This window comes from Rana temporaria, chromosome 5 (genome assembly GCF_905171775.1).
Source record: "Rana temporaria chromosome 5, aRanTem1.1, whole genome shotgun sequence".
In the NCBI taxonomy this organism is placed as follows: Eukaryota; Metazoa; Chordata; class Amphibia; order Anura; family Ranidae; genus Rana; species Rana temporaria.
In genome coordinates this window covers 379,694,300-379,721,354 of record NC_053493.1, presented here as the reverse complement: position 1 = coordinate 379,721,354, position 27,055 = coordinate 379,694,300, and the positions used below count along the sequence as shown (strand labels likewise).

General features: G+C 42.8%; 1 protein-coding gene across 1 annotated transcript in view; it reads left to right on the top strand.

The window, feature by feature from the left end:
• The window catches only part of LOC120941318 (CUB and sushi domain-containing protein 3-like), a 142,172-nt gene that overhangs the window by 27,523 nt on the left and 87,594 nt on the right, over positions 1-27,055 (top strand). Inside the window, exons 2-3 of the mRNA XM_040354644.1 lie at positions 3,105-3,308; positions 17,145-17,958. Coding sequence (XP_040210578.1) covers positions 3,105-3,308; positions 17,145-17,958 — 1,018 coding nt within the window. The remainder of the gene's footprint in view (positions 1-3,104; positions 3,309-17,144; positions 17,959-27,055) is intronic.

Sequence of the window (27,055 nt, the reverse complement as noted above, 5' to 3'; positions counted from 1 at the left end):
TCCAAATAAAGCACATCATTTTAAATATGCTTTATTTATTGTCTTATTCATGTGTGTGTATGTGTGTGTGTGTGTGTGTGTGTGTGTGTGTGTGTGTGTGTGTGTGTGTGATGTAGAGAAAGGGTAAACAATCTTTGGATTTTATCTTTCAAGTTTATAACTTAACTTAAATTTTATTTCATAATTTTTTTTTATCAGGTTGTCATATATGGAGATGTTTTTAAATTTGTTTTGCCAAGTTCTCCTTTTGAGTTTTATGTAATAACAGGAGGAAACTCAACACAGCTTTCAGTGCTAAAGTATTTGCATAACATTGTGCTGAACTTTTGAACGGTCTTTAAGTGGTTTAACCCCCTGGCGGTATTCCCGAGTCTGACTCGGGGTGAGATTTTCATACCAAAATCGGTAACCCCGAGTCAGACTCGGGCTCGCCTCGCTGCAGCAGCAGACAAAGTTACTTACCTTGTCCCTGGATCCAGCGATGCCACCGAGCTGTGTGAGCGAGCGGGACCTCGCTCGATTCACACAGTGTCCTCCTGTGCCGCCAATCTCCGTTCCCTGAGACGTTACGACGCACGGGAGAGGAGAACGGCGCCAAATTTAAAAAGGTAAACAAACACATTACATACAGTATACTGTAATCTAATAGATTACAGTACTGTATGTAAAAAATACACACCCCCCTTGTCCCTAGTGGTCTGCCCAGTGTCCTACATGTTCTTTTATATAATAAAAACCTTTCTTTCTCTCTGCAAACTGTAGATTGTCCATAGCAACCAAAAGTGTCCCTTTATGTCAAAAATGGTTTTAGAGCAGCTAGAAAACAGCGATAATAAATTATAATCACTTGCAGAATTGTGCGATAGCGATTTGTGGGGAAATTCGTCATAAAAAAAAATAATAATGACAGCGACAATTCTGCAATTGAGCAAATTTCAGTGATTTTGAGTTGATTACATTATTGAATAATTGTTATTATAATTATATTATTATTTGTTATAATTATTTATAATTATTTATTATATTATAATTTATAATTTTGTTTTTAAAAAAATGTCATACCCGGGATGCCTACTAGTCTCTTGTTTGGTCAGATTTAAGTGAGTTATTTCTAAAAATTACAGACCTACAGTATAAAACACCAAATGTCCTTGCAAATAATGGTACCGCTTTCAGCATCTTTTTTCTGAAAGAATCATACCACCAGGGAGGTTAAATCCTTTCTCATGGATTACTGATATGCCTGTAAATTGTGCTTTTTAGATAAAAAATGGTTTTGTGTGGTAGACTCAAGAAGTAAAGGAGTTTAGAATTCATTAGTATCATATATCATGTTACCCTAAAGATTTAGAAATCATAAAGTGTGGATGTGAATTACTGAGAGTTTGAAAATATAGGTGGTGTAAATTGGTACCTTAATAACACAATAACACAATAACTAAAAGCCAGATAATGTGAATAACAGAAAACATTTTTTTATAGATTGGTATTTCCTGTCAATCTGAGACATCCATTGGGTTTTTCTTTCTCTAGAGCAGTGGTTCTCAACCTTTCAAGTGCCGTGACCCCTTGATAAAATTTCCCAAGTTGTGGGGACCCCTAACAGTAAAATAAAATGGTAGCGTGGGTTGTCAGCACCCAAGGCAAGTAATTTGCGCCCCTAACCCACAGACATTTAGAGTCCCCTCCATTCGTACAGTAATAAAACCCTGTATGGTACATTTTAGGATGTACCACTCTTTGCATTTGTTCTCCTTTCTTTTCCTTTTATCTCTCTCTATCCTAATTTCTTTTTTTTTTCCCACCCCTCTCTCAAGCCATCTTTTTTATTCTTTCTCTTCCTTTTTCTTTGTTCCTCCCCCTCTATTCTCTTCTCCCTTCCATGTATTCTCTATTTTTATTCCTTCTCTTCTTCCTTGGTGGGGGAGAGAGGAATGAGTGGCAGTGCTTGCAGGGAGTTGGGATGAGTGGCAATGCTGGGGAGAGTTCTGATCAGCTCTTGATCAAGGTCATCTGCTGATCTGAGAACTGTAGTGGGGACTTTTCATGGGAACTATAATCACAGGTAGTGTTACTCACTGTGTCTGACTTTTTGGTGTCTCGTAGCAGTGACACCTCTACCAAAATAAGGAGATAGGGTCTCCTCCAGCCCCTCCCACTTCACATTCCTCACCAATCAGTTGAACTCTAGTCTCTGCCCCCCAGCCATGCCGCAAACTGAATGGGCGGCTGCAAAGAGGCAGAGTGGGCGGCCGGGGCTCCAGGGACAGCCCTGCTTTGCGACCGCAAAAAGGCTGGGAGAGAGGTGCGGGCTTCAGGAACAGCCAAGGATTTGGTGACCCCTGGCAAATCATCATTCGACCCCCGAGGGGGTCCCGACCCCCAGGTTGAGAACCACTGCTCTAGAGGAATCCAGTGGTGAGATCTCAAAGCAGTGCTGTTCAAGCCCACATTGAAGTCTTTGGTTTTCCCACTCATGTTGGTTTATAAATAGTTTCAATCTACCCTGGAGCCTTAAGTGTTCCCACTTGTCATTCTCTTCAACGTGAACTGAAATTCAAAATCTACAGGATTGGGTAAACAATGCAGATTGCAGTTTAAGGATCTCAAGTGAAGAGACCTTGACTTTCAAGATCTTGTCTTTCAGAAAAAAATAGATTGTTGAGTGATTTAACATTATGTACCAAAGCTTTTAGTAGATCCGGCCTTTTCTAAAATAAAGTGCCTACATGATGCAAAATGAATTAAAGAAATGTGCCTTTAATTGCAAAAAATTACTGGTCAATATTGTTTAAGATCTTCAATATGAATTTCAGATCCTTTTTTAACCCTTCTGACTTATTTACTGCATTGTAGATGATTATGCAAAATGACATTTTTAAAATAACTGATTTACCCTTGCAAAATAGGTTGTACCACCCACATTGTCCAGGTAGAGGCTGCAGCACAGACCAGTGGCCCTCTGAAAGTTCTATAAATCAATATTGCAAAGTATCATAGAAAAATTACAATAGGTTGAGTTGAAGATAGTGTTAGCAGGAGAAATGAATGACTTACTTGCTGCCTGGATTTGTTCATAAAATGCTGTCATATTTCTTTTACAGCGGTTCCTAGAACAAGTGCAACTCAGTGCAGCTCGGTGCCAGAGCCCCGTTTTGGAAAAAGAATTGGAAATGAGTTTGCCGTTGGATCTGTGGTTTTCTTTGAGTGTAACCCAGGATATATTCTCCAAGGATCCGTGTCCATCAGATGTGATGCAGTGCCTAATGCCTTGGCTCAGTGGAATGACACTTTACCAACATGCATTGGTGAGTGACCCAAAGCTATAAATGTGTGTCATCGTTAAAAAGATAAAGTATTGACCTGACATTGTTTTGTTGTTTAATACAAACTATTCAATTACCTATTAAAAAAAGTAAACATTTAAAACAGAAAAACAAGATTTTACTTTTTCCCAATAGGCATCTGTACCAAACTGTTCAGCTCATTATGTGTATTAGGTCGGCTATACACTAATCAAAATTTGTCTGGTTGAGCAGAGACCAACTGATTTGTATGAGCAAAATGTTTGTTCAGAAGTGAATCTACTAACCGACTTCTGTACAACAGCCCTCAGTGAAAAATGTTTACTCGCTCAACACCATCAGCTATAGACAACAGCACTGATTTCTGTATTTGGACAGTGGGGAATTCTCTCCAATGTCAGAATACAATAGCTCAGTGGGGAAGGTTAGAACCCATTGGTTAAATGCAAAAAAAAATCATCTAAGGGCTGCCGTATATATCCAAGGCGAGTCAACATACCAATGAAATAAACCCCTCTTCTTTTTTTATCTTACAACAATCTTTGATTTATGTAATAGTATTTGACATATGGTTGATTGCGGAGGAAAATAAAAAATATATGGTAGTTAAGACTAAGACATTGTGTTCTGTTCAAATATCAATATTAGTTCATTCCAGGACTACAAGTAATATAAAAAGTTATTCTAGAAAACTTTTATAAAAAATAATGTTCTCTAATATTTGTTATGTGTCTTTGATGACAAATAAGGACATAAATAACTTTCAATTTCTAAAGAAAAGGTCTGTAGATTTTTTTTTTGTTCCTTTTAACACTATATGTAAGAATGCAATCAAAGTCTATATAAGAAGTAGATAGAATGATTTAAAGTGGAGTTCCACCCACATTTTCACTCCTCACCATGCAGTACTAATGTGCATCCTTAAAACGAATTGACGATTTTTTTTTTCTGTTCTCTTACCTGATTTATGCCGTTATCTAATTTCACTTCCTCCTTTAGCGGCCGTGGCACTGTATATCATTTCTGATTATCATTGGCTCCTGGGAGATCTTGGTCAGCTTGGCATGGCACTGCTCCCATAATATTTAACATTGGCGTCTATGGAAATACTTGGTCAGCTTTGCATGGCAGGGCTCCAGCAACATTTAACATTGGCGCCTATGGAAAATTTTGTTCAGCTTGACATGGCACTGCTCCCATAACATTTAACATTGGCATCTATGGAAAATCTTAGTCAACTTGGCATGGCAAGCTGACCAAGATTACACTGCACTGCACATGCACGAGATTGGCAGGTGCATGCTGGGTAGCCAGCATGCACGGAATCCAGGAAGAAGGACACTGGCTTCAGATGCCCACACTGGAAATGGCTGCACTGTGCAGGAACTTCACAAAGCAAGAAAATTATGCTGCACAAATAGAAAACTGGGCATAGTTTACAGCATACCTTTGTTACATTACACGAGGCATGAGTATTCTTGGGGTATTTTTATCTTAAAAGTCATATTTCAGCCACAACTCAGCTTTAACTCTCCAGTATCTGCTAAATCTGAAATGGCAGTTTTTATTCTTACGACTTGTATGCGACTCCACAATAAACATCTCTTATTGCCTTCCTTTGGTCTGTTAAATATAGCATTGAAATAATTTTGTTATATCTATTCAATAAGTGAAAATAAAAAATACCTAAGGGAGGAATTTTGAAGTCCTAACAAACTTCCTTATGTAGGGTGACAATGCTACTCATCAATAGATACAGTAATTTGAGCGAGTTTTGTCACCATAGAACAGGAGGCTTGTTAGAGGCAGATCACCAGGTGAAAATAAAGGACAAATGGAAATAAAGGAAAAACCCAGCCACCACATCTAAGGACTGGTAAGCTGTAGTATATAAAATGTTCACTTTTCTGCCTAATTACAGGCTACATTTAAACACCCAATCATGTTCTGAATAATTTAAGAAACAATAATTTCTTGTGCACGATTGGAAGTAAATTCAGCTTCACTAAGTGAAGATGTTTGAGGTTAATAAAAAAACAAACAAAAAACAAACAAACACAAAGAAAAAAAATCACCAATTCATTACCTCCATGCTGCAGCATCACTGCGCACAACTGGAAGCCAACCCAGCATAAAACAGTCACACTGGCCAAATGCATACATGTGATAACACAGGAGAAGGCCCCCTGCCATGCTGCAACATATACAATATGTGTACTACTGGAAAAAACTGTTTAACCACTTAAAGTCCACCCTATAGCAGTTTTACAGGGCAGCACCTCTGTGCAGGATCACGTATTGATTTGACATTTCCAGGTAGGGGTTGTGTGATTACACACAGCGGGAGCCACTCAGCAGGTACCGTGGCCTCAATGTCTGCCGATACCCATCGATCAACCTGCAGAGACCCAGAACTGCGATCTGCCTATGTAAAAAAGGCAGATCGATGTTCTGACAGGAGGGAAGAGATGATATTTGTGTCCTTGCAAACAGGGAATAAATTCCATCTCTTCCCCTAGTAAAAGCACCTCCCACAGCTTAGAAAAAAAATGGTTAGACACACAGTTAACCCTTTGATTGCCACTGATGTTAACCCCTTCCCTGCCAGTGTCATTAGTACATGTTCAGTGCATATTTTTTAAGCACTGATCACTGTATTCCTGTCACTGGTCCCCAAAGAGTGTCAAAGGTGTCAGTTAGTGTCCAAATGTCTGCCACAATATTCCAGTCCTGCTATAAGTTGCAGATCACCACCATTACTAGTAAAAAAAAAATATATAATAATAAAAGTGAATTAAAATATAGTTTGTAGACACTATGGGGCAGATTCACGTACAAATCTGTTACGCTGCGGCGGCGTAACGCATCCCATTTACGCTACACCGCCGCAAGTTTACAGCGTAAGTGCCTGATTCACAAACCTTACTTACCTGTAAACTTGCAGCGGTGTAACGTAAATCCGCTCTGTGCAAGCCCGCCTAATTCAAATGGGGCAGGCACCATTTAAGTTAGGCGCCTTCCCGCGCTGAACGTACTGCGCATGCTACGTCCGTAAAATTACCCGACGTGCATTGCGCTAAAGGACGTCATTGGTTTCGACGTTAACATAAATGGCGTCCAGCACCATTCACGGAAGACTTACGCAAACAACGTGAATTTTCAAATTTCGACGCGGGAACGACGGCCATACTTAACATTGGCTAGGCCACCTAGAGGGCAGCCTTAGTTTTAGGCGGCGTATCTCGACGGAAACAACGGAAATTTAGAGCTATACTAGCGGCGGCCAGCCCTGAAGGAGAAGGCACCGGACAGCGGGAGGAAGAACCGGGGTGCGCCGAGTCAAGAGCGGAGAGCGGCGAAGATAGAAGAAGACCCCCCAGAGCGGAGAAGACCCCCGGAGAGCAGGAGAAGACCCCCGGAAAGCAGGAGAAGACCCCCGGAGAGTGGAGAAGACCCCCGGAAAGCGGAGAAGACCCCCGGAGAGCGGAAGAAGAAGCCCCCCCTGCTGAAAGAGCTAAAGAAGACAGGGGGAGCCTCCGGAGCAGACTAATAAAATATTTTAATACCCTGTGTTGTTTATTTGTGTTTATACCACTTTGCTTGCAGGTGAATGGGTAGGGGTACGATGTACCCCATACTCATTCACTTAGGGTGGGGGGCCGGTATCTGGGGGCCCCCTTATTAAAGGGGGCTCCCAGATTCCGATAAGCCTCCCGCCCGCATACCCCGACAACCAACGGCCAGGGTTGTCGGGAAGGGGCCCTGTCCTCATCAACATAAGGGCCGGGGTGCTCTGGGGTGGGGGGGCCCGCAGTGCGCCCCCCCTGCCCCAGAGCACCCGATCCCCCCATGTTGAGAGCATGTAGCCTGGTACGGCTCAGGAGGGGGGGCGCTCGCTAGTCCCCACTCCCTTCCTGGCCGGCCGGGTAGCGTGCTTTGGATACAGGTCTGGTATGGATTGTAGGGGGACCCCCTACGTCGGTTTTTCGGCGTAGGGAGGGTTCTCCCTACAACCCATACCAGACCCAAGGGCCTGGTATGCTCCTGGGGGGGAACCCATGCCGGTTTTTTATTTAAAATTTGGCGTGGAGTTCTCCCTCTCAGGAATGCATACCAAATGCCGACGTTAGAATTGGCGGGAATCCAAGTCGGATCCCCGTCGCTTCTATGACGCGCACGTTGGAATGTGCTTTGTCTAATCCAGCGAGTGCGAGATGTCGGTGAGATATCGGCACCATGTTGCCGAGAATCAGCGCGATGCTGTCGTGCTAAAAACACAATATCACAGTCACCCACTGTACATGTTATTTGTGTATAGCATTGCACGACGGCGCAATAGACAGTTAAAGTAACACAGTACCGTATCACAAAAAAATGGCCTGATCATGAAGGGGGATAAATCATCCATAGGTTGAGTGTGTGCAAATTGAAAAGTTTTGACTAAACATACACTTTGGGGTTGATTTATATAAAAAAAGAATTGTTGGATGAATGTCAAATGTGTTTGTATACTGCATGAATTATGTCTGTAATCACTCAAATGGAGTAATCCTTATAATCGTTAGCTCCATATAGTGGACAAAAATGCAGTATATTTTATCATTGAGGTATTTCAGGAAACTTGGTCAATAGATGGAGCTGCCGATCATAGGGATTACTCTGTTAGAGAAATTACAGCCAAAATGTGTGAAGTATGAACAGTAAGAATAAAGGGCCAGATTCAAGTAGAAGTGCAGCGGCGTAACGTATCGTAGATACATTACACCGCCGCAAGTTTTCATTGCAAGTGCCTGATTCACAAAGCACTTGCGATGAAAACTATGCCGGCGGCCTCCGGCGTAAGCCTGCGTAATTCAAAGGGGCATGTGCCATTTAAAATAGGCGCGCTCCCACGCTGGACCTACTGCGCATGCTCCCTTTTGAATTACTCGCCGTGCTTTGCGCGACGTGACGTCATTTTTTCGAACGGCGACGTGCGTAGCGTATTTTCGTATTCACGGACGTGTTACGCAAACGACGTGAATTTTTTAATTTCGACACAGGAACGACGGCCATACTTTATACAGTACATACGTGTGCTGTGTAAAGTTAAGGCACCCAAAACGACGACTAACTTTGCGACGGAAACTAGACTAGCGGCGATGTAGCGAACGCGAAAATCCGTCGTGGATCGCCGTAACTCCTAATTTGCATACCCAACGCTGGTTTACGACGCAAACTCCCCCCAGCGGCGGCCGCGGTACTGCATCCTAAGATCCGACAGTGTAAAACAATTTCACCTGTCGGATCTTAGGGATATCTATGCGTAACTGGTTCTATGAATCAGTCGCATAGATACTCTGAGAGATACGACGGAGTATCTGAGATACTCCGTCATATCTCCTTGGTGAATCTGGCCCATAGTGTGTGACATTCATTCAATGAATGCTTTAGAAATAGACCCCTTCAAGTCACTTATTTACAGTTTTGGCCCCTTTTACAAAAAAACACAATTTTAAATGTATAAATATTAATTTATTATTAAAATTTATATTTTTGTTTTAATAAAGTAAACATTTTGAAAGTTATACCACGTGGGCTAATAATGATTATTGTTATTATTATTATTATTATTATTATTATTATTATTATTATTATTATTATTAAAGTATAGACTTGATAAACATTTGCAAAACTATCATGGGATGTAAACAAAACAGTAATGCCATATTTTAACTTTACAGACCCTGTGTTTTCAGAAAATATATGCTTTGGGGAAGGGGGGAGGATTACCTTTTAAAACAGTAAGTAAAAATAGTGGAAAATGAAAAACAAAAGTGAAAAATTACAAAAATTATCTGGCCAGCCAACATGAGAAATTGGCTGCATGGCCTGGCAGCAAACAGGTTAATTGGTGTAATTTGGGAGACAGGCAGAAAAACACATTTAAAATAACAATAAAATAGCAAAGAGATGACTTTGTAGTGACACCTTATTTTTGTTGGTATTCTGTGATAGACCAATGTTCCTTCTCAGGTGAGTAATCTCAAAAAAGGAAAGTGTTTGCAGAACGTCTTCTCTGACCTCTAAGCTATCTGACGAGCAAATAATGCTCTTCCATTCGGATATCAGTATTATATTTTGCCAGAAGAAAAAGCCTTTTTGCTTTTGTTATAAAAAAAGTGTTTATTTTCCACTCTATTCTTTAAAGGGAATTCCTAAGCATCTCATGCAAAAATATATTAAAACAATCCATTGCATTTAATTAAAAATGCTTAATCACATTGTCCACGGCTGAACCACTTCTGCTTTCTAATGAAATGCTTAAAATAAAATAAAAAAATAGCCATTAAAAAAGTCCAGTCAATGAATAATTTTACAGAAGGTCAAAATGTTGTTTAAAACGTGCAGAATTGTAGCATTATAAGATTAAAGTAAAAGTAGTATGAGGTGATGAATGAAAGGTCCTCTTCCTCAATTCATGGAGTGTTTTTCCCTGCTGGAAACTGGCCTTGAGATGTAAGGCTTCTGCCCCAGCTGCTTTATCATTTATACTGTACCCCTTTAAATATTGTGGAGGTTAGCAAAAAATATGACATCCTAAACTGGTACATTTTATTCTTATTGTTTGCCTATTTATGACTGGCAAGTAATTTATGTACGCCCTTCATTTGTGCTATTATTTTTTTACTGTATTTTGCAACAAAGTCAAAACCACAGCACTATAGTCTGCATATAAATTAAATGGCAATAAGAATGAAATTAATTACCTGGTGTGATGAAAAAAATCTTAAACTTTATTTCTTGTCATAAAATCTGATGATCGAACCTTTAAAATCCCAGTAACTTGAAGTTCCATTAATTAGCAACTTTGGTTATTGCTGTTGGTTATAAGGCTCCATAACTGATCCGATCCAGCATTCGTATCAAGAGACAGTTTATTGTGCAAACTGTTCGTGTTTCCCTCATTGTTGAAGGAATAAGCATACAATCCCAGCCATTCACTATAGCTGAGAGGCATTATGGAACTCCAATGCATAGATTGTGACATCACATTGTATCCAGAATACCACTAATGTGTTCTGAAAGCAAGGATGCTGTTTTTTATATGGTCAATGGAAGTTTACTGTATATATTCTTAGGGAATGGTTCTCATTCCTTAACCATTTAAATTCCCTGGTGCCCAAACTGTGGCCTGAGGGCCACATGTGGCCCTTTGGCATATGATGTGTGGCCTTCATCAGTCTGTAGTGGAAGCATTGATTGGGGGAATAGCATCTCTACTAGCCTCATGTAACATGTTCCCAGTTTCCTGTTGTCTTCTGCAGCATATCCCCAGCCAAAAATGTAGCATGTCCACAATCTCTGACCTTAATTTCCTTTATTAGGTCTGCAGTCCTCTCAAGCATTACATATATTGCACATTATGTCTGCCCCTTTGGTGATGTTAAAAGACCCTTTAGCTCATAAGATGACAATCACTGCTGTGAATATGAACTTAAAAGCCTATGATCATCTTCCTTGATTTACTGTCAAAATATGCATTCTTTTTGTTATTCTAGTTATGCCTTTCTACCACAGAGCAAAAAGCTTAAGAGTAGAAGAGTTTCATTGGTCCAGCTTGCGTATGCATATCTCATACTTGAGTGGCCACTGTGGAAGATGGCAATCGCTGCAGTAGTCACTGCTACCACAATGATTACTCCAATCTTTTGAATCCTGTACCAAGCGGTTTCTTATCTACTTAGTGACCACAGGGAGTTGCGCTCTCTGAACTGCCATTCACAGAACACTTTGTACCTTTTTTAATGAATTTATGGTGTTTTCTGATTGGATGAGGTGGAGAGGCAGGGTGGTGATATCATGAGATCCACCTCATCAAATCAGAGAATTTCTTATAGTGACTGAAAACATACAAGGCATTCTGTGAATGGTGGAAATGTCAAGTTATACCCTATGGTCACTATTCATAAGGCACAGGACCTGGAAGATGCTAGTGATCACTGTGGTAGCAAAAAAGTGACTAATAAAGCGATTGTTACTTTCAACAGCGGTCCCTCAGGTATGATATATGCATATGTACATTGGTCCAAGTCGGACTAATGTAACCATGCAATAAAGAAGTTTCACATTTAAACTGTAATCGCTAAATGCCCCTCCTACCACAGCATTGTTAACCCCTTGTTTTGCACACTATTTGCGCAACTACAAAACCCTGCAGTTTTCAAAGCACACAAACTGTACCCTCCCTTTCAGCATGGCATGGCTTACTGCTATTGATTCCCCACCTTGCCCCATCCCCAATCTCAGGCTCATAATTTTTTAAAAGGTAGGTGATGTTGTCATCACAAAAAATGGCTTACAATAACATGCTAGGTGAAATCAAAGAACACTGCATTTTGATGAATTCCAGGTTACTTGTGCTGATTCTACTTAGAAGACTTTATACATGGGATGCAGATGACCTTATCTGGGATTTCCATTTGCATTTTAGCATTGCTTTAGCACAACAGGCCACTCTGTAATGAAACAACAACTACTTATAGGTGTTTTGAGTACACCTAATCCAAAGGCTGTGAGTCTGCAGCCCTGGTATTCTAAACACCACATTATTATTAGAGATGAGCTTAGATGTGTTCTGATCCTAGTCCGAAACCCCCTGAGTGAGCTTGCCATGAATCTGTCACTGTACTGGGGAAATCACAAGTGGCCAGGGCATTTCCAAACCTAGAATATACACATCCCTAGTATATGTACAGCTGTGTGGCGGAGAGTGCCCATGCTCCAGATGATTGGCCCAGTACAGGTGACAATTTCATGGCGAGCTTGCTCAGATGGATTCGATCTAGGATTAGAACATATCTGAGCTCATCTCTAAATATAATGCATATTATGATAAACTTTTCTAGTCATTCAACAATATATTAACTTCCTTCCCCTGGACAATTTCCTGCTAGATTTACTCCAGAGCTGCACAGCCACACTGAATTGGCTGGAAAGAGACTGCAATCTCCATGTTATCCTAAAGTTATTTAATCAAAGTAAGTTTGAAAAGTGCTTTTCATTTAGGAAAAAAGGCAATGTTTACTAGATTACATTAGCAGTGCCAAGAATGATTTTCCATGCTGCCTGGAGTTGGAGAATATACAACATGATTGCTTAAGCGTAGTGCATGGCACTTTTTGTTGATAAACCTTGTGCGTCTAACCACTCTCGCCGCTTCTCCAGCTCCATGAAAGCAGCAAATGTAATCATTCATTATATGATGTACTGTTTTGTATAATGAAATGAAACAAGAGATTCAAATCCAATTATTTATCAATCCAACGGTAATATATGCCGTTAAGATCGGATAGAGCTTGATCTGTGTTTTAAATGAAGTATAGAAGAGCCTACATTAAATTGCTCTGTGTCTCAGGCGTCCCCTGAATTGTTTCACTTACAGATACCAGTCATCAATCAAATGACACAGCTTTTGCTGGTAATTATTTAAACATTTTAATGCCACCGATTTTATATCCATTCTACCTCCCACTGATACGATCAATTATGCATGGCACAAGACATTGCTGCCGTAATCTTTACAGGGTTAAGTTGCATTGCTCTACAAATTCCTGGAGTCCCCCCTGCATTTAAAAAAGGCTTTTGAAATAGTTGATAATGCTGGTCCGAGGCAGTGATACATTGCCTTGTGATGCTAATGACAAAGCAACACATCAATCTTGTTTTTTTTAGATTAATGAAAGCAGGCAGAATAGCTGGGCCTGGGTAGAAGGTTATATATTGCCTCCTTTGCTCTATTCCTCCCATATATGACCTCAAATAATTTCTATTTTCTTGGCAGTTATTTGTTTGACTTTATTTAAAAGGCTTGTTTCTAATAGTGCCAAATTGCTAGAAGATAAAGGTTTGATTTAATTTCAACAACAATGCTTGCTTTTTCCATTTCTTGCTGTAAATTGATTTTTAGCTAAATGAAAATATTTTAAGGGGACAATTGTATAACAACAACCTTTTGCTTTATTTTATGTTTTCCTCAAAAAAATAAACAAATAAACACAATACAAATCCACATATAATGGGATTTTGTGGGACGGAGACCAAGATGGAAGCTTAAGCCTTGAGCTCCTGCGATCCAGGGATAGAATCTTGCCTTTTGGGGAACCCACAACCCGCCCTTTGCCATGAGCAGAGCCACCCGAAGCTCGTCTACATCCAGGGCAACAGGTGAGCCTATTACTCAGCTGAGCAGGAACATCCCGGAGATATTCCGAACACAACGCATGGCGGCACATGCGGCCTCACAGGCCCAATCTCCGAGCCCGCTTAGCCTGGAATCCGGCCTGCAGACCTTGGAGCCAGTTTCGTCTGCAGGACGCACACACCCCCCTAGTCTATTTGACTTAGAAACGATGACCGCGGACATTAAAAATGCGGTCACGGCGGCGGTGGCTGATCTCAAAACGGAGATCCGTGCAGTGGCCCACCGGATCGATGAGGTGGAACAAACCACCCAGGCTCACGCGGCTGCACTCCGCCAAGTGCAAGGCACCTATGACGCCCAGCTCCCTCACCTCCTGGAGCTCCACAGACACGTCGAGGACCTCGACAACCGGGGTCGGAGGCACAACATACGTGTGAGGGGTCTCCCTGAAAGTGTAGAACCGGGGAACTTGCAGCAATCTCTCCAAGCCATCTTTAATGACTTAATGGAGCGCCCGGCGGACTCGCCCGTCGAAATGGAGAGAGCCCATCGAGCGCTGCGTCCCCCGCCTAGGGACAACGAACCCCCTAGAGATGTGATCTGCTATGTGATTAACTTCCAGCTCAAGGAGGAGATCCTTCGCAAAGCAAGAGCGAGAGGACGAATCCTCCATGATGGGGTGGAGGTGAAACTATTTCAAGATCTGTCCCAGATCACACTTCAGAACAGGCGCGCCCTGCGCCCCCTGCTGGAGGCCCTACGCGCAAGAAACATACAATACCGTTGGAAGTTCCCCTTTGCGCTCTCGGCATCATCCAGGGGGCGCTCCGCTCTCCTCCGCACACCCGAGGACCTTCACAACTTCTGTGAGCAGCTCGATCTACCGCCCGTGGACCTCCCGGACTGGTACGCTTTCTACTTCCCCTCGGAACCATGGCTCCCAGTCTCCATGAATCCGTCCCCGAAAGCTCAGCGTCACAGATCCCGCAGGAACAGGGCAGGTCCGTCCTCCCCCGGTAATCATGCTTCTAGACGCGATCTCTACCAACACAACCCGGGCTCCCCCTCGACGCCACCAAGAGGTAGAGACCGGATCGAGGCCTGATGCACAGATCGTTACGATCCCTTGTTATGTGTCGCCACTCCTGTTCTCTTTGGGACTCAAGTTTCAACCCCCCGTGTGTGTGCAAGCTCTGCATGACTCGAGTGCCCCTTTGGCGTTCTGCAGCTACTGACCAGCTGTGCCTCTGTGCGCGGAATAGCTGACACTGACTTCCACTCGATGTTGCTGGTGCATGTGAGATGTCAGGATCATGCACTTTAGCCCCCTTTTTTTTTTCTTTTGGTGTTATTTTTATTTATTTTTTTTTTCTCTTTTGTCTCTAATCCCCCTTGCCCCGTGCATGTGCTGTGAGACTTCCTTGCATACTTGGACTTCCATCAGGACTAGAACCTTTCGATGCAATGCCTCTGAAACCTACAGGTCTGATACGTCCTCCTCAAGAGCATGTCTGATGGTCTTCTGGGCCCCTCCTCAGCTCCCACGTCTCCACAAGGGTAACCAAGGGGTACTGCTGAAGTTTTGTGACCTGCTTTTGTCCGCTGTACTATACACGTTTCTGCACGGGTCCCCGCCCTTATCTCCCCCCGTCCCGCCCCGTCTCACCCCCGCCCTCCCCTTTCCCTTCCCTCCCCCTTGTTATCCTTACCCTCCCCCACCCCCCTCCCCCTCCTTCATCCCTCCCTCCCCCTCCTTCGCCTCCCTCCCCTTCCTCTCCTCCCCTCCTCCCCCCCCTTCCCTCTCCTCTCCTCTCCTCCCTTCCCCTCCCCCCTTTTTGGCCCCCGGCCCCCATCCTCTCTTCACTTACCCCCTGTTAGAGATACTCTCAGCTGGCTCACATTAGCTAATTCTCTGAGGGGGATGGCTATCCCGATCCCACTGACCTGGCGCTAGACCAAATGCTCCCTACGTCCTCCCCTTGGAGTCTGAGATTCTCCCTTCGCTATCTGCGGGGGTGGGGGGTGGCCGGGGGGGGTGGGAGGGAGGGGGGTGAGCTTTAATTGTATTGTATTTTGTGGTCCTCCAGACATCTATTTTATACCTTTTTAACCACACGGGCTTGTTGCATGTTATTATGTTAATCTTTTTCTGTCCCTTAGTAACTTTACGCCCATAAGGGCGCTGTGTTATAGATATGTGGCGATACTTGTTGTATCTATGCTAATACCGTGTAGACTTATTTGCACTTGTTTAATATATATGCACTGTTCTCCCTCTCTCCCTGATGAGACCACGGTTTTGTACACCACCTACCACTCACCTTAGCCCTTGTGCTCCGCATACTATATAGGGCTGTCCTGCACCTCATCTTTATACAATTCATGGGTTCCCCTCAACACCCTTTTTTTATTTATCATACGTCCTACTTTCTATCCCTGGACCGCTTTCCCTTCGAGGTTTCTGTCCCTGATTTCGCTCTCACACAGCTATCCCACTGGGATTCTTGCTGACCCTCCAGACCTTCCCCCTTTTTAGGTGATTTAGCAGGCCTAATATCACCTCTGGTTCATATTTTCTCTGTCTCGAACTTCCCTCTACTCTTCCTGTTTCGATCCTTTCCTTTCCCTTCTCCTCCCTACCTCGACCCCTCTATTCCCATCGCCCCTCCTCCTCCCCCTTCCCCTAGCCTTTTTTTTCTTCTTCCCTACCTCCCCTCTCTTCTTGATCTCCCCTCTTCCTGTGCCTTCGACTGGGTCCGCGCCTGTCCTCCCTGGGGTTATCCCCGCCGTCTCTCCCCCTTCTAGCTCCTTGACCCTCAGGCCTATCGTTCTCAACCTCATCCCCCTGATACCAGACCCTGCAGCATTGACCATTAACTATGACACCCATATCCTTGAAATGTGTATCTCTTAATGTTAAAGGCCTCAACTTACCAGAAAAGAGGTCTCAGGTTTTATCTTCGCTCTCCAAATATGGAGCCCATTTTCTTCTTTTACAGGAGACTCACTTCCGTTCGGACGCCATTCCCAAACTCGCTAATCATATCTATCGGACCGCGTTTCACGCTACTAACCCTAGCTCCAAAACGAAGGGGGTCTCCATCCTGGTGTCCAAGCATGCGAATTTCACTCTGGATGATTCCCTTATCGACCCGGAGGGTAGGTACATTTTCCTTAAGGGGTCTTATGAATCTAAACCTATCACGCTGGCCAATATTTATTGTCCCAATGACCACCAGGTGGCCTTTTTCAAGACTACATGCGACCTTTTAGCGTCATTCAAGTCGGGTCTCTTGCTTCTAGGGGGGGACTTTAATGTCCCCCTGAACCCCCTGCTGGATTCCTCCACCAGTACTTCCACCTTGACTTATAAATCATTGAGGCAAATCAACCTACGCCTACAGAATCTGTCCCTGCATGATGTCTGGCGCATGCTGTATCCCTCTGATAGGGACTATACCTTTTTTTCGGCCCCCCACCAAAAGTACTCTAGGATTGATTACTTTTTCCTCTCCCAATCGGACCTGACTTACCTCCAGAATTCCACAATCGAACCGATGTTTTTATCGGACCACCACCCGATTAGTGTTACCTTAACTTTTCCTGAAACGTCCTCTAGAACTAAGACTTGGCGTCTGAATTCTTCCTTGCTTAAGGATCTATCTATTACTGACCAAATCCGCACGCGCATCCAACAGTACTTCACGGAGAATTCTAGCCCGGAGGTCTCCCCGGTTTCCCTTTGGGAGGCGCACAAATGCGTCATTCGGGGGGAGCTGATAGCCCTGGCTACGAAAGCCAAGAAACAACGCCAGGAACACATAAACTCCCTTATGGCGACGATTAAGTCGCTCGAAGCATCACACAAGAAGTCCCATGCCCAGGCCACCCTAAAAGACTTGACACAAGCTAGGACTTCTCTTATGGAGGAGCTGGGCAAACGCGCTAAGAGGCGTTATATTCTCGGGCAGAGGATCTTCTACGAACAGGGCAACAAGAGTGGACGCCTTTTGGCGCGCTCGGTACAAAACTCTAAGCCTACCTCCACGATTCACCACATTCAAGGCCGAGGTGGTACCCGGCTAGTTAAGAACGGAGACATTGCTAAGGAATTCGAAGATTTTTACTTTAAGCTGTATAATCTCAATCCCCAAGCTCGCTCTCAGTCCAAGATCTCTTCGCGGAGATCGCAGATTAAGGACTTTCTTTCTCGATATGGTCCCAAACCAATTTCCCCACAAGAGTCGCTCGCCCTGGAAAGCCCCATGACAGCCGCGGAAGTGGAGATGGCTGTGAAACAAATGAAGCCCGGGAAGGCCCCGGGCCCAGACGGCTTCTCCCTGCAGTACTACAAGTCTTTTGGCGGGGTACTCACCTCCAAGCTCCTGAACTTATTTAATGCCCTGTCCGACCCTCAGATTAAGCCCGGCAGCATGCTGACAGCCCACATAACAGTGATCCCAAAGGAGGGTAAGGACCCTTCTGCAGTGGCCAGCTACCGTCCGATTTCGCTCCTAAATGTGGACATAAAAATATACGCGAAAATCCTTGCGAATAGGGTGGCGCCACTTATCCCGGGTATTATCTCATTAGATCAGGTGGGTTTTGTCCCTGGACGGGAGGCCAGGGACAACACCATCCGTACTCTGAATTTACACCATTGGCTCACGTCTTCAAGGACCCAAGGATTTTTTCTGTCTCTCGATGCTGAAAAGGCGTTCGACAGAGTGGCCTGGGACTACATGCAGGAGGTGCTAGTAGCTTTGGGCCTGGGGCCCCGCTTGGTGTCGCATGTATTGGCCCTGTATGCGAGTCCTTCGGCCGCGGTTAAAGTCAATGGCCACCTGTCGAACGTCTTTCCCATTAGCAACGGGACGCGACAGGGCTGCCCCCTGTCGCCTTTGATATACATTCTTACACTGGAGCCCCTTCTCAATAGGCTGAGAGACAACCCAGATATTTTGGGGATCAATGTGGGGGGGAGGGAGTTCAAGGTGGCTGCCTTTGCAGACGATGTTCTTCTGTCCTTGCGCTCCCCCAGGATCTCCCTTCCCAATCTCCTCAAAGACCTAGATCATTTCGGCTCCCTCTCAAATCTAAAAATTAACCATACGAAGTCCCAAGCGCTTAACGTCTCCCTTCCCTCCATGGAAGTGTCACACTGTCAGGAATTTTTCCCCTTTAGATGGACTCAGGACTCCCTCACTTATCTTGGTATTCAAATACCCCTCAACCTGGCGGACCTGTACACGAAGAATTTTCACCCAGCCCTTCTTAAAGCTCAATCATGTCTTAGAGATTGGATGGGTTTGAATGTCTCTTGGTTCGGTCGTTCGGCCCTGATTAAAATGATAATTCTGCCACGCTTACTCTACCTGCTACAGTCCATTCCCATCTCCTTGCCTTCGGGATTTTTCACATCATATAGAAAGGCATGCTCAACCTTCCTCTGGAGGGGGTCCCAGCCACGAATAAAGTACTCCAGACTCACTTTACCTAAATCCAGAGGGGGCATTGGCCTCCCAGATCTTCAGAAGTACCATAGTGCATGCCATCTCACGAGGATAGCTGACTGGAATATCCACGCCTCAAGGAAGCTATGGGTCCTCCTGGAGAGAAGCTTCTCTCCAAGCCCCCTACACCTACTCCCATGGCTACCTCCCAGGAATTGGCCTCAATCCTCACAGACTCATCCATTCATTTACCCTTCACTTCTAGTCTTCAAGAAAGCTTCAACGTTAGGTCCCCCGTCCTCCCAACCGAACCCTCTGACGTCCCTGCGGGGGAATCTAGATTTCCCACCTGGCGTGTCGGTGGATTTTTTGAGTCAGGAATGGCCCTTTGAGGACATACTGGCCCTTCAATTTTTCTCTGCTGGGAGACCCCTGTCATTTGAAGCCTTGAAAGCCAGCTCTAAGACATCCTCATTTTCATTCTGGACCTACAGACAGATTCGACATTTTCTCGCGTCCGTGGCGGACCAATCGCTCTGGACGCGACAACTCACGCCCTTCGAGTCTCTGTGCCATCGCAAAAAGCCGCAAAGGCACCTGATCTCTCTTTTGTATACCATCTTAATGGAAGGCCAGCCGCAAACACCATCCCCACCACAGCTCGCATGGAACAAGGACCTTCAGGCCTCCCTGTCAGCTGAGGACTGGCACACTATTTATGAATTCGCCCATAAGGGCTCTGCGAATGTGGCTGTTCAAGAGAACGGTTACAAAGTGCTTACCAAATGGTACAGAACCCCGTCGCGCCTTCATAAATTTTCCCCAAATATCCCCGACACTTGCTGGAGATGTGGTAAGGGAGTGGGGACTATGCTCCATGTGTGGTGGGATTGTGGCGCCCTCCAGCCTTTCTGGAGGGAGGTCCACGACCTTATCTCACATGTCACCACCTACACCCTGGATTACACTCCTTCTCAATTCCTTCTGCATCATTCATCGATTCCCAAAAAAGATTATTTCAAGTCCCTGGCCATGCACATGGTCAATGCTGCCAGAGTTTGCATTCCCAGACATTGGCGCTCTACCGATGAACCGACAATAAGAGAATGGCTGGCCCGGATCTCTCTGATAAAAGAAATGGAGGAGCTGATTCACATCTCCCAGGATAGAGTGCAGAAATTCTCCTTTACTTGGGCTTGCTGGAACCATTTTGTTACCACCGATCGCTACCGACAATATGTTTCATGAGCCGACGGAGTTGAGGGAGTTCCTTCCTCCCGACGGTGTGGGGGGGAGGGCAGGCGTGGACCCACTCCCTCATTCCCTCTCTCCCTGTTCTTTCCCCTCTGCGCTTTTGCTTTGGCTTTATTTACCCCCTTTCACTTCTCTTCTCCCCCCTCCCTCCCCCATCCCTCCCTCTCTTTCCTTTCTGTCCTTTCCTTCTTCTCTATGTAGACACTTGCCCCCATTACTTACATGATATGACACCCTTTAAATTTTGACCGAGAATGAGGCCCTACATCACCTCCCCTTCCTGCGCTTGGCGGGGAGGGGTGCGGGGGGAGGGGAAAACAGAGAATTAAGATCCTCCGCCCTCTTCTGCTTATTTAACTTTCTATGCCTCATTCATGGTTTAAACACGTTGATTGATGCCTTTCTGTGGTGTTTTGTATTATGCAGTCTTCATGTTTTTCTGTCTTGTAATAATTACCTTGTCATGTATCTCATGATATGTTTTGCATAAATAAAAATCTTTTATGGGAAAAAAAAAAATAATGGGATTTTGTCTTCATACTGCGTTGCCATACACCAGCAAAAGGCTAAAATCAGTTTGTAATGGGATTGGGCTAATAAAGGAGAAGAAGTTGAGCTACACACATAGGGCCAAATCCACAAAGATTGTGCCTAACTTAATTTTTTCCATTTAAGTTACACTGCCTTAAAATTTCTACCTAAGTGCCCGATCCACAAAGCACTTACCTAGAAATTTTGGGCTGTGTAACTTAAATTCCGCTGTCGCAAGGCGTTCCTATTCAAATGGGGGCGATTTCCATTTAAATTAGGCGCGCTCCCGCGCCGGCCGTACTGCGCATGCTCGTGATGTCATTTTCCCGACGTGCATAGCGCGAAATTACGTTATGCCGAGCTTTGTGGATTGCGACGGGTCAATAAAGTTGCGTCAGGGAAAAAAAAAGATACGGCGGAAAAAAAAAAATTTAAATTTAAAAAAAATTGCGTCGCTGGACAGAAAGGTCTGCTTTTACATAGTGTACTAACTTTACACCATGTAAAAGCAGCCCTAATTTTGCGTATGCAAACTAAAACTTACGGAGAAAAAACGAAGCTGAAAAGCTTTGTGGATCTCCGTAAGTGCTAATTTGCATACCCGAGGCGGCATTTCGACACGAAATGCCCCCAGCGGCGGATGCGGTACTGCATCCTAAGATCCGGCAGTGTAAGTCCCTTACACATGCCGGATCTTCTGCCTAACTATGGAAAACTGATTCTGTGGATCAGTTCCATAGTTAGGAACAGGGATACGACGGCGTTACAGCAATTACGCCGTCGTATCCCTTTTGTGGATTTGGCCCATAATGCCTGATAAATTATTGATGGTGAACCAAGAGTTGCTGCATGGAAAACTGATTTATGGACCAAATAATTGGTGAAGTTGAAGCGTTTGAAAAGTAAAATGCAACTTGTGTCCCAAAGGTTACAAAATCCCAAAGTGGGACATGTCGTATGAAAGTTGCATGATCTTCACCAAATAAGTAGTAGTTCAGAAAATAATTGTATCAGTATTTCACCCAACAGATGTATTTCCTCCACATCCACCAATTATAGTTTATCAGGCCCATAGAGTTACAGGTGGGGGAGGGCACATGGAGAGTGTCCCCAGTCAAGATATGTTTAGCAAGTTATGTACTTATCTTTAACAGTATAAATTGATAGAAGAATGTTGATGCAGGTGCTTAGAGGGGCTTGTGCAGAGAGTGCCCTAAGTTGTATGTAAAGTCAAAACTTGTTGCAATAGGCGTAAGGCTGGCTATACCCACAAATAAGGTGGATGGAGGAATGGCCTCCATCAGGACATTGTATAATACACTGTGTTAACTAGTTATGTGATTATGTGCATACATCTCAATCATTGTAGTAGTATGGACATATACATACACATATCTAGATCTGAGAGATCTTACACCAAAAAGGTAGTTCCATCCGCAATAGACATTTATTGATAGGGTTACATAATATTTATAAATTACAGACCAGACAGTATTTACAAAACAATGTACAGTGTAGGTCCCCTGGCATACATGGTATTTACAAATGACCCACAATGCCCATATTTACAATACAATATAAGATACACGTATAGAGTTAGATTACCTGTTAACTTCAGTTCAGCCCATGGAGACTGCTGTCTGTTCCCACACCAAAGAAAGAGGGCCTTAGCTTGCTCACAAAGCATTATGTATCCCACATCCTATCTGTACTGTGGGTAATATGATTTTCCCTAATTGGTCACTGTACCTAGTAAATGTATATTGGGCACATCCTGTTTGGCTTTTGTTTACTGCCCATGTGAGATGTAATCAGGAAAAACAAAAGGCCACCTTTTTAAGTTGAGCTAATTAACGTAAAACTAACGCAGCACTCAATACTTTAAATATATTTCCTTCTAACTGAAATATTTTTCTAATTGCAATATTATTTACAGCTGTTAATGGAGATTTCACATAAACATATAAGGCAACAACTGACCAGCAGCTACAGCTGATTGGAAAACATGTCCCTTCCCTTGGACAGAATTTAATTGAACCATTGACTTCTGTCAAGATGGTTTTGATTAGTATATGGCCAACTTAATAAATGGTTTGGACTCCTATCATTTTTTTTCTATCTATGCTGTATTCCACCCATTGCTGTTATTTGTAGTGCATTCTCCATCCAAAATATTTTTTAAATAAAGACAACCTAAGGTGCATCCATCCATCCTTTCAACTTTTAAATTTTGCCTTGTGCATTGCCGGCACTCCTGGCCTCCTGAGCAGCCACTGATTGTCCAGCAGACCCACCTGGAGCGGTAATTTCTCTTTCCCTTATGAATGGTGCTGTTTGCGTTTACCCACAGGAGACTTCATGGAAATCCATACAGGTAGGTGCAGACAGGAAGCCCCCTTTAAAGCAATGGTAGCCTGACAGTGCCTGCAGCTAGTCATGGGCATTTGCATGTTCTCACTCATGCAGCAATTACATGCGGATGATCAGCCCCGGACGCAGGCAGTCTGTGTCCAGGGCCAATTATATACAGGAAATTGCTGCATGAGCAAGAACATACAAATTAGCAGCTGGCGTAATCAGGTTCCTGTTGCTTTAAAGGGGCTTCCTATCTCTGCCTATGTGTATAGTTCCCTAAGTCTCCTGCAGGTATCCTGTGGGTAATAGCATACAGCCCCATTCACAAGTATGAATGGGACTTACTTCCTGAATTCTAATAGGTTTTAAAATCTCTCTTTTTTTCTGTGACAATTTCTTTCCTGATAAGAAGTGAGGGGAAATATCATTTGTGAACACAGTCATAAAATCTTGACAGAAGTTCTAAATCTAACTTACTTTTAAAGCCCCATTTGGGGCATCAGAAAAAAAATGCCCTTGCAGTAGTGCTACTACTTAATAAACATTTGTGCAGGGGTTGACAGGAAGCTAATATACAGTATGTTATATACTTATAAAACCTATATGTAAAAAAAAAAAATACATTTTAAAATTCATATGAAACTTCATTTAATTATGTTTTTGCCTGGAATTCAGCTTAAAACATAAGAACAATATTATAAGATTTGCTTTATAATTAGGGAACATCTGAATTGTTGGGAACAAGACATGTTTGTCACGATTGTTTGATGCAAAGATTGACCTGACTTTGTAGGAAATGTATATCCAAGGATAGATTAGGGAATGGGTATAAGCCCTGTCATTTTGTTTTTGCTGCCTGAGTCCGATTAGGGAGATTTCCCTTCACTTACTGTCTGTGAAGTGAAATAACTGTGCTAGGCATAGATCTCGAATAATATTTTTTTTCGTGGGTTTATATTCTCAAAGGTGACTGTTTTGTTATAACCAAAATAGTATAATTATATATTTCAATAAGGACATTTGCAGCTTTGTAGGTTTGTATCTGGTTTTTCTATCATTTGGAATTTCCTTTTGTGGAGAAAGTCAACTTCTACAAAGTTGCCAAGCAGCCCGAACATGAAAAAGGTAGAGACCCAGTGATGTATATTAATGATAAAATAAATGTATATATTATTTTAGGAATGTTGAGCTTATCCTTAGTAGATATAAAGAAATGCCAGGGCAGGTGATAGACTTTGAAGCCAAAGGGAAGCAAACCTCAAGAGATATGGAATTAATTTACATTAGATGCAGGAAGACGTTTTCAGGAAAGCACAGATCTATAATACACTGGAATAATGAAAATGAATATAGAAATGTAATGCTTGCCATAAAGGGAAGATCTTTGACACAATTTACACATCTACACTTCCTGTTATGTTTGATTCCTAAAAAAAATCAGGTTTTTAGAAATTTGTATTTACTTTTTTTGGTCTGGTTTAATTGTTTTACATAAAAAAAATAAATTGATTATCTCATTATTGAAATAATTAAATTTATCTGAGCTATCATTGATTTTTTTTTATTCTTTATTTTCATGAGCACATCTTAGTCAGTCTGATGACTGCTCCAGTTTCATTATAATAATCTGGATATGTATAAGCAGCAAACCTAAAAAAAAAAAATGGAATATACATTTTGTAATATCCTAAAATATTTTTAGTATGCTGAGATATTTATTTGAAAGTCTTTGAAACTTTTTCCTGCGGTTGACAGAATATGAGAGCTGAAAACGGCATAGTCAAACAAAATTTCATTCAGATTAGTATACAGGTGTTCCAGCTAAATTTTGCACAACAAATATTCAAAAATTATTAACACCCCATGTGGGATTTTTTAGGCATCAAAATCAAAAATGCATATATATATATATATATATATATATATATATATATATATATATATATATATATATATATATTTATTTATTTATATACAAAAGTGAGTACACCCCTCACATTTTTCTAAAAATGTTATTACATCTTTTCATGTGACAACACTGAAGAAATTACACTTTGCTACAATGTAAAGTAGTGAGTGTACAGCTTGTATAACAGTGTACATTTTCTGTCCCCTGAAAATAACTCAACACACAGCCCAATAATGTCTAAGCTGCTGGCAACAAAAGTGAGTACACCCCTAATGCCCTGTACACACGATTGGTCCATCTGGTGAAAACGGCCTGATGGACCGTTTTCATCGGTTAACCGATGAAGCTGACTGATGGTCAGTCGTGCCTACACACCATCGGTTAAAAAAACGATCATGTCAGAACGTGGTCACGTAAACCACATACGACGGCACTATAAAGGGGAAGTTTAAATCCAATGGCGCCACCCTTGGGGCTGCTTTTGCTGATCTTGTGTTAGTAAAAGACGAATCACGCTTTTCTGTCTGTTACAGCGTGATGCATGTGCTATCTCCATAACGAACGCTAGTTTTACCAGAATTTAGTCTGAGCATGCGCGGATTTTTAACCGATGGACGTGCCTACAAACGATCGTTTTTTTTTTCTATCGGTTAGGTATCCATCGGTTAAATTTAAAACAGGATTGCTTTTTTTAACCTATGGATAAATAACCGATGGGGCCTACACACGATCAGTTTGGTCCGATGAAAACGGTCCATCAGACCGTTCTCATTGGTTTGACTGATCGTGTGTACGCGGCATTAGTGAAAATGTCTGAATTGGGCCCAAAGTCTCAATATTTTGTGTGGCCACCACTATTTTCCAGCACTGCCTTAACCCTCCTGGGCATGGAGTTCACCAGAGCTTCACAGGTTGTCACTGGAGTCCTCTACCACTCCTCCATGACGACATCACAGCTGGTGGATGTTAGAGACCTTGCGGTCCTCCACCTTCCATTTAAGGATGCCCCACAGATGCTCAATAGGGTTTAGGTCTGGAGACATGCTTGGACAGTCCATCACCTTTACCCTCAGCTTATTTAGCAAGGCAGTGGACATCTTGGAGGCATGTTTGGGGTCGTTATCATGTTAGAATACTGCCTGGTGGCCCAGTCTCTCTGCTTCAGCATGTCACAGTACATGTTGGCATTCATGGTTCCCTCAATGAACTGTAGCTCCCCAGTGACGGCAGCACTCATTTATTCAGTGTTGTCACATGAAAATATATAATAAAATACTTAAAAAAATGTGAGATACTGTGTATATATATATACATATATATATATATATATATATATATATATATATATATATATATATATATATATATATATATATATATATATATATATATATATATATATATATAATCTTTATTACAAACTTGTCATAAAACACCAACATATAAAGTTTGTTGGGCTAACATATTTGCATAATTAATAGAAACCACCATACACCACATATGTTCTATGGTTATCAATAGAGATGGGCCGAACACACCTCCCCCCTATTCTGTACACAGCAGAACTCAGGGGAAAAGTTCTAACCTGAACGGCATGCCCTATTGAAGCCTATGGGAGCCAAACAGGAAAAACCAAAAGTGCCCATTTTGAAGGCTTATATGCAAGAAACGGCCATTAAATGGGTATGGGGGTCCGGGTACTGCCCTGGGGGACATGTATTAATGCAAACAAGTTTTTTTAACCACTTCAGCCCTAGAAGGCTGCTCATTGACCGGGCCATTTTTGCGATGCGGTACTGCGTCGCTTTAACTGACAATTGCACGGTTGTGCGACTTTGTACCTAGACAAAATTTACGTCCTTTTTTCCCCACAAATAGAGCTTTCTTTTGTTGGTTTTTGATCATCTCTGTGTTTTTTACCTATAAACAAAAAAAAGCTAAAATTTTAAAAAAACACAATATTTTGTGTTAATTGTGTTCCCTGACTGTGTTTTCTAACTGTAGGGGGAGGGGACCCACTATAGGAGATGACAGATCGTGGTCACAAGCATCGGGAACCCCGTTA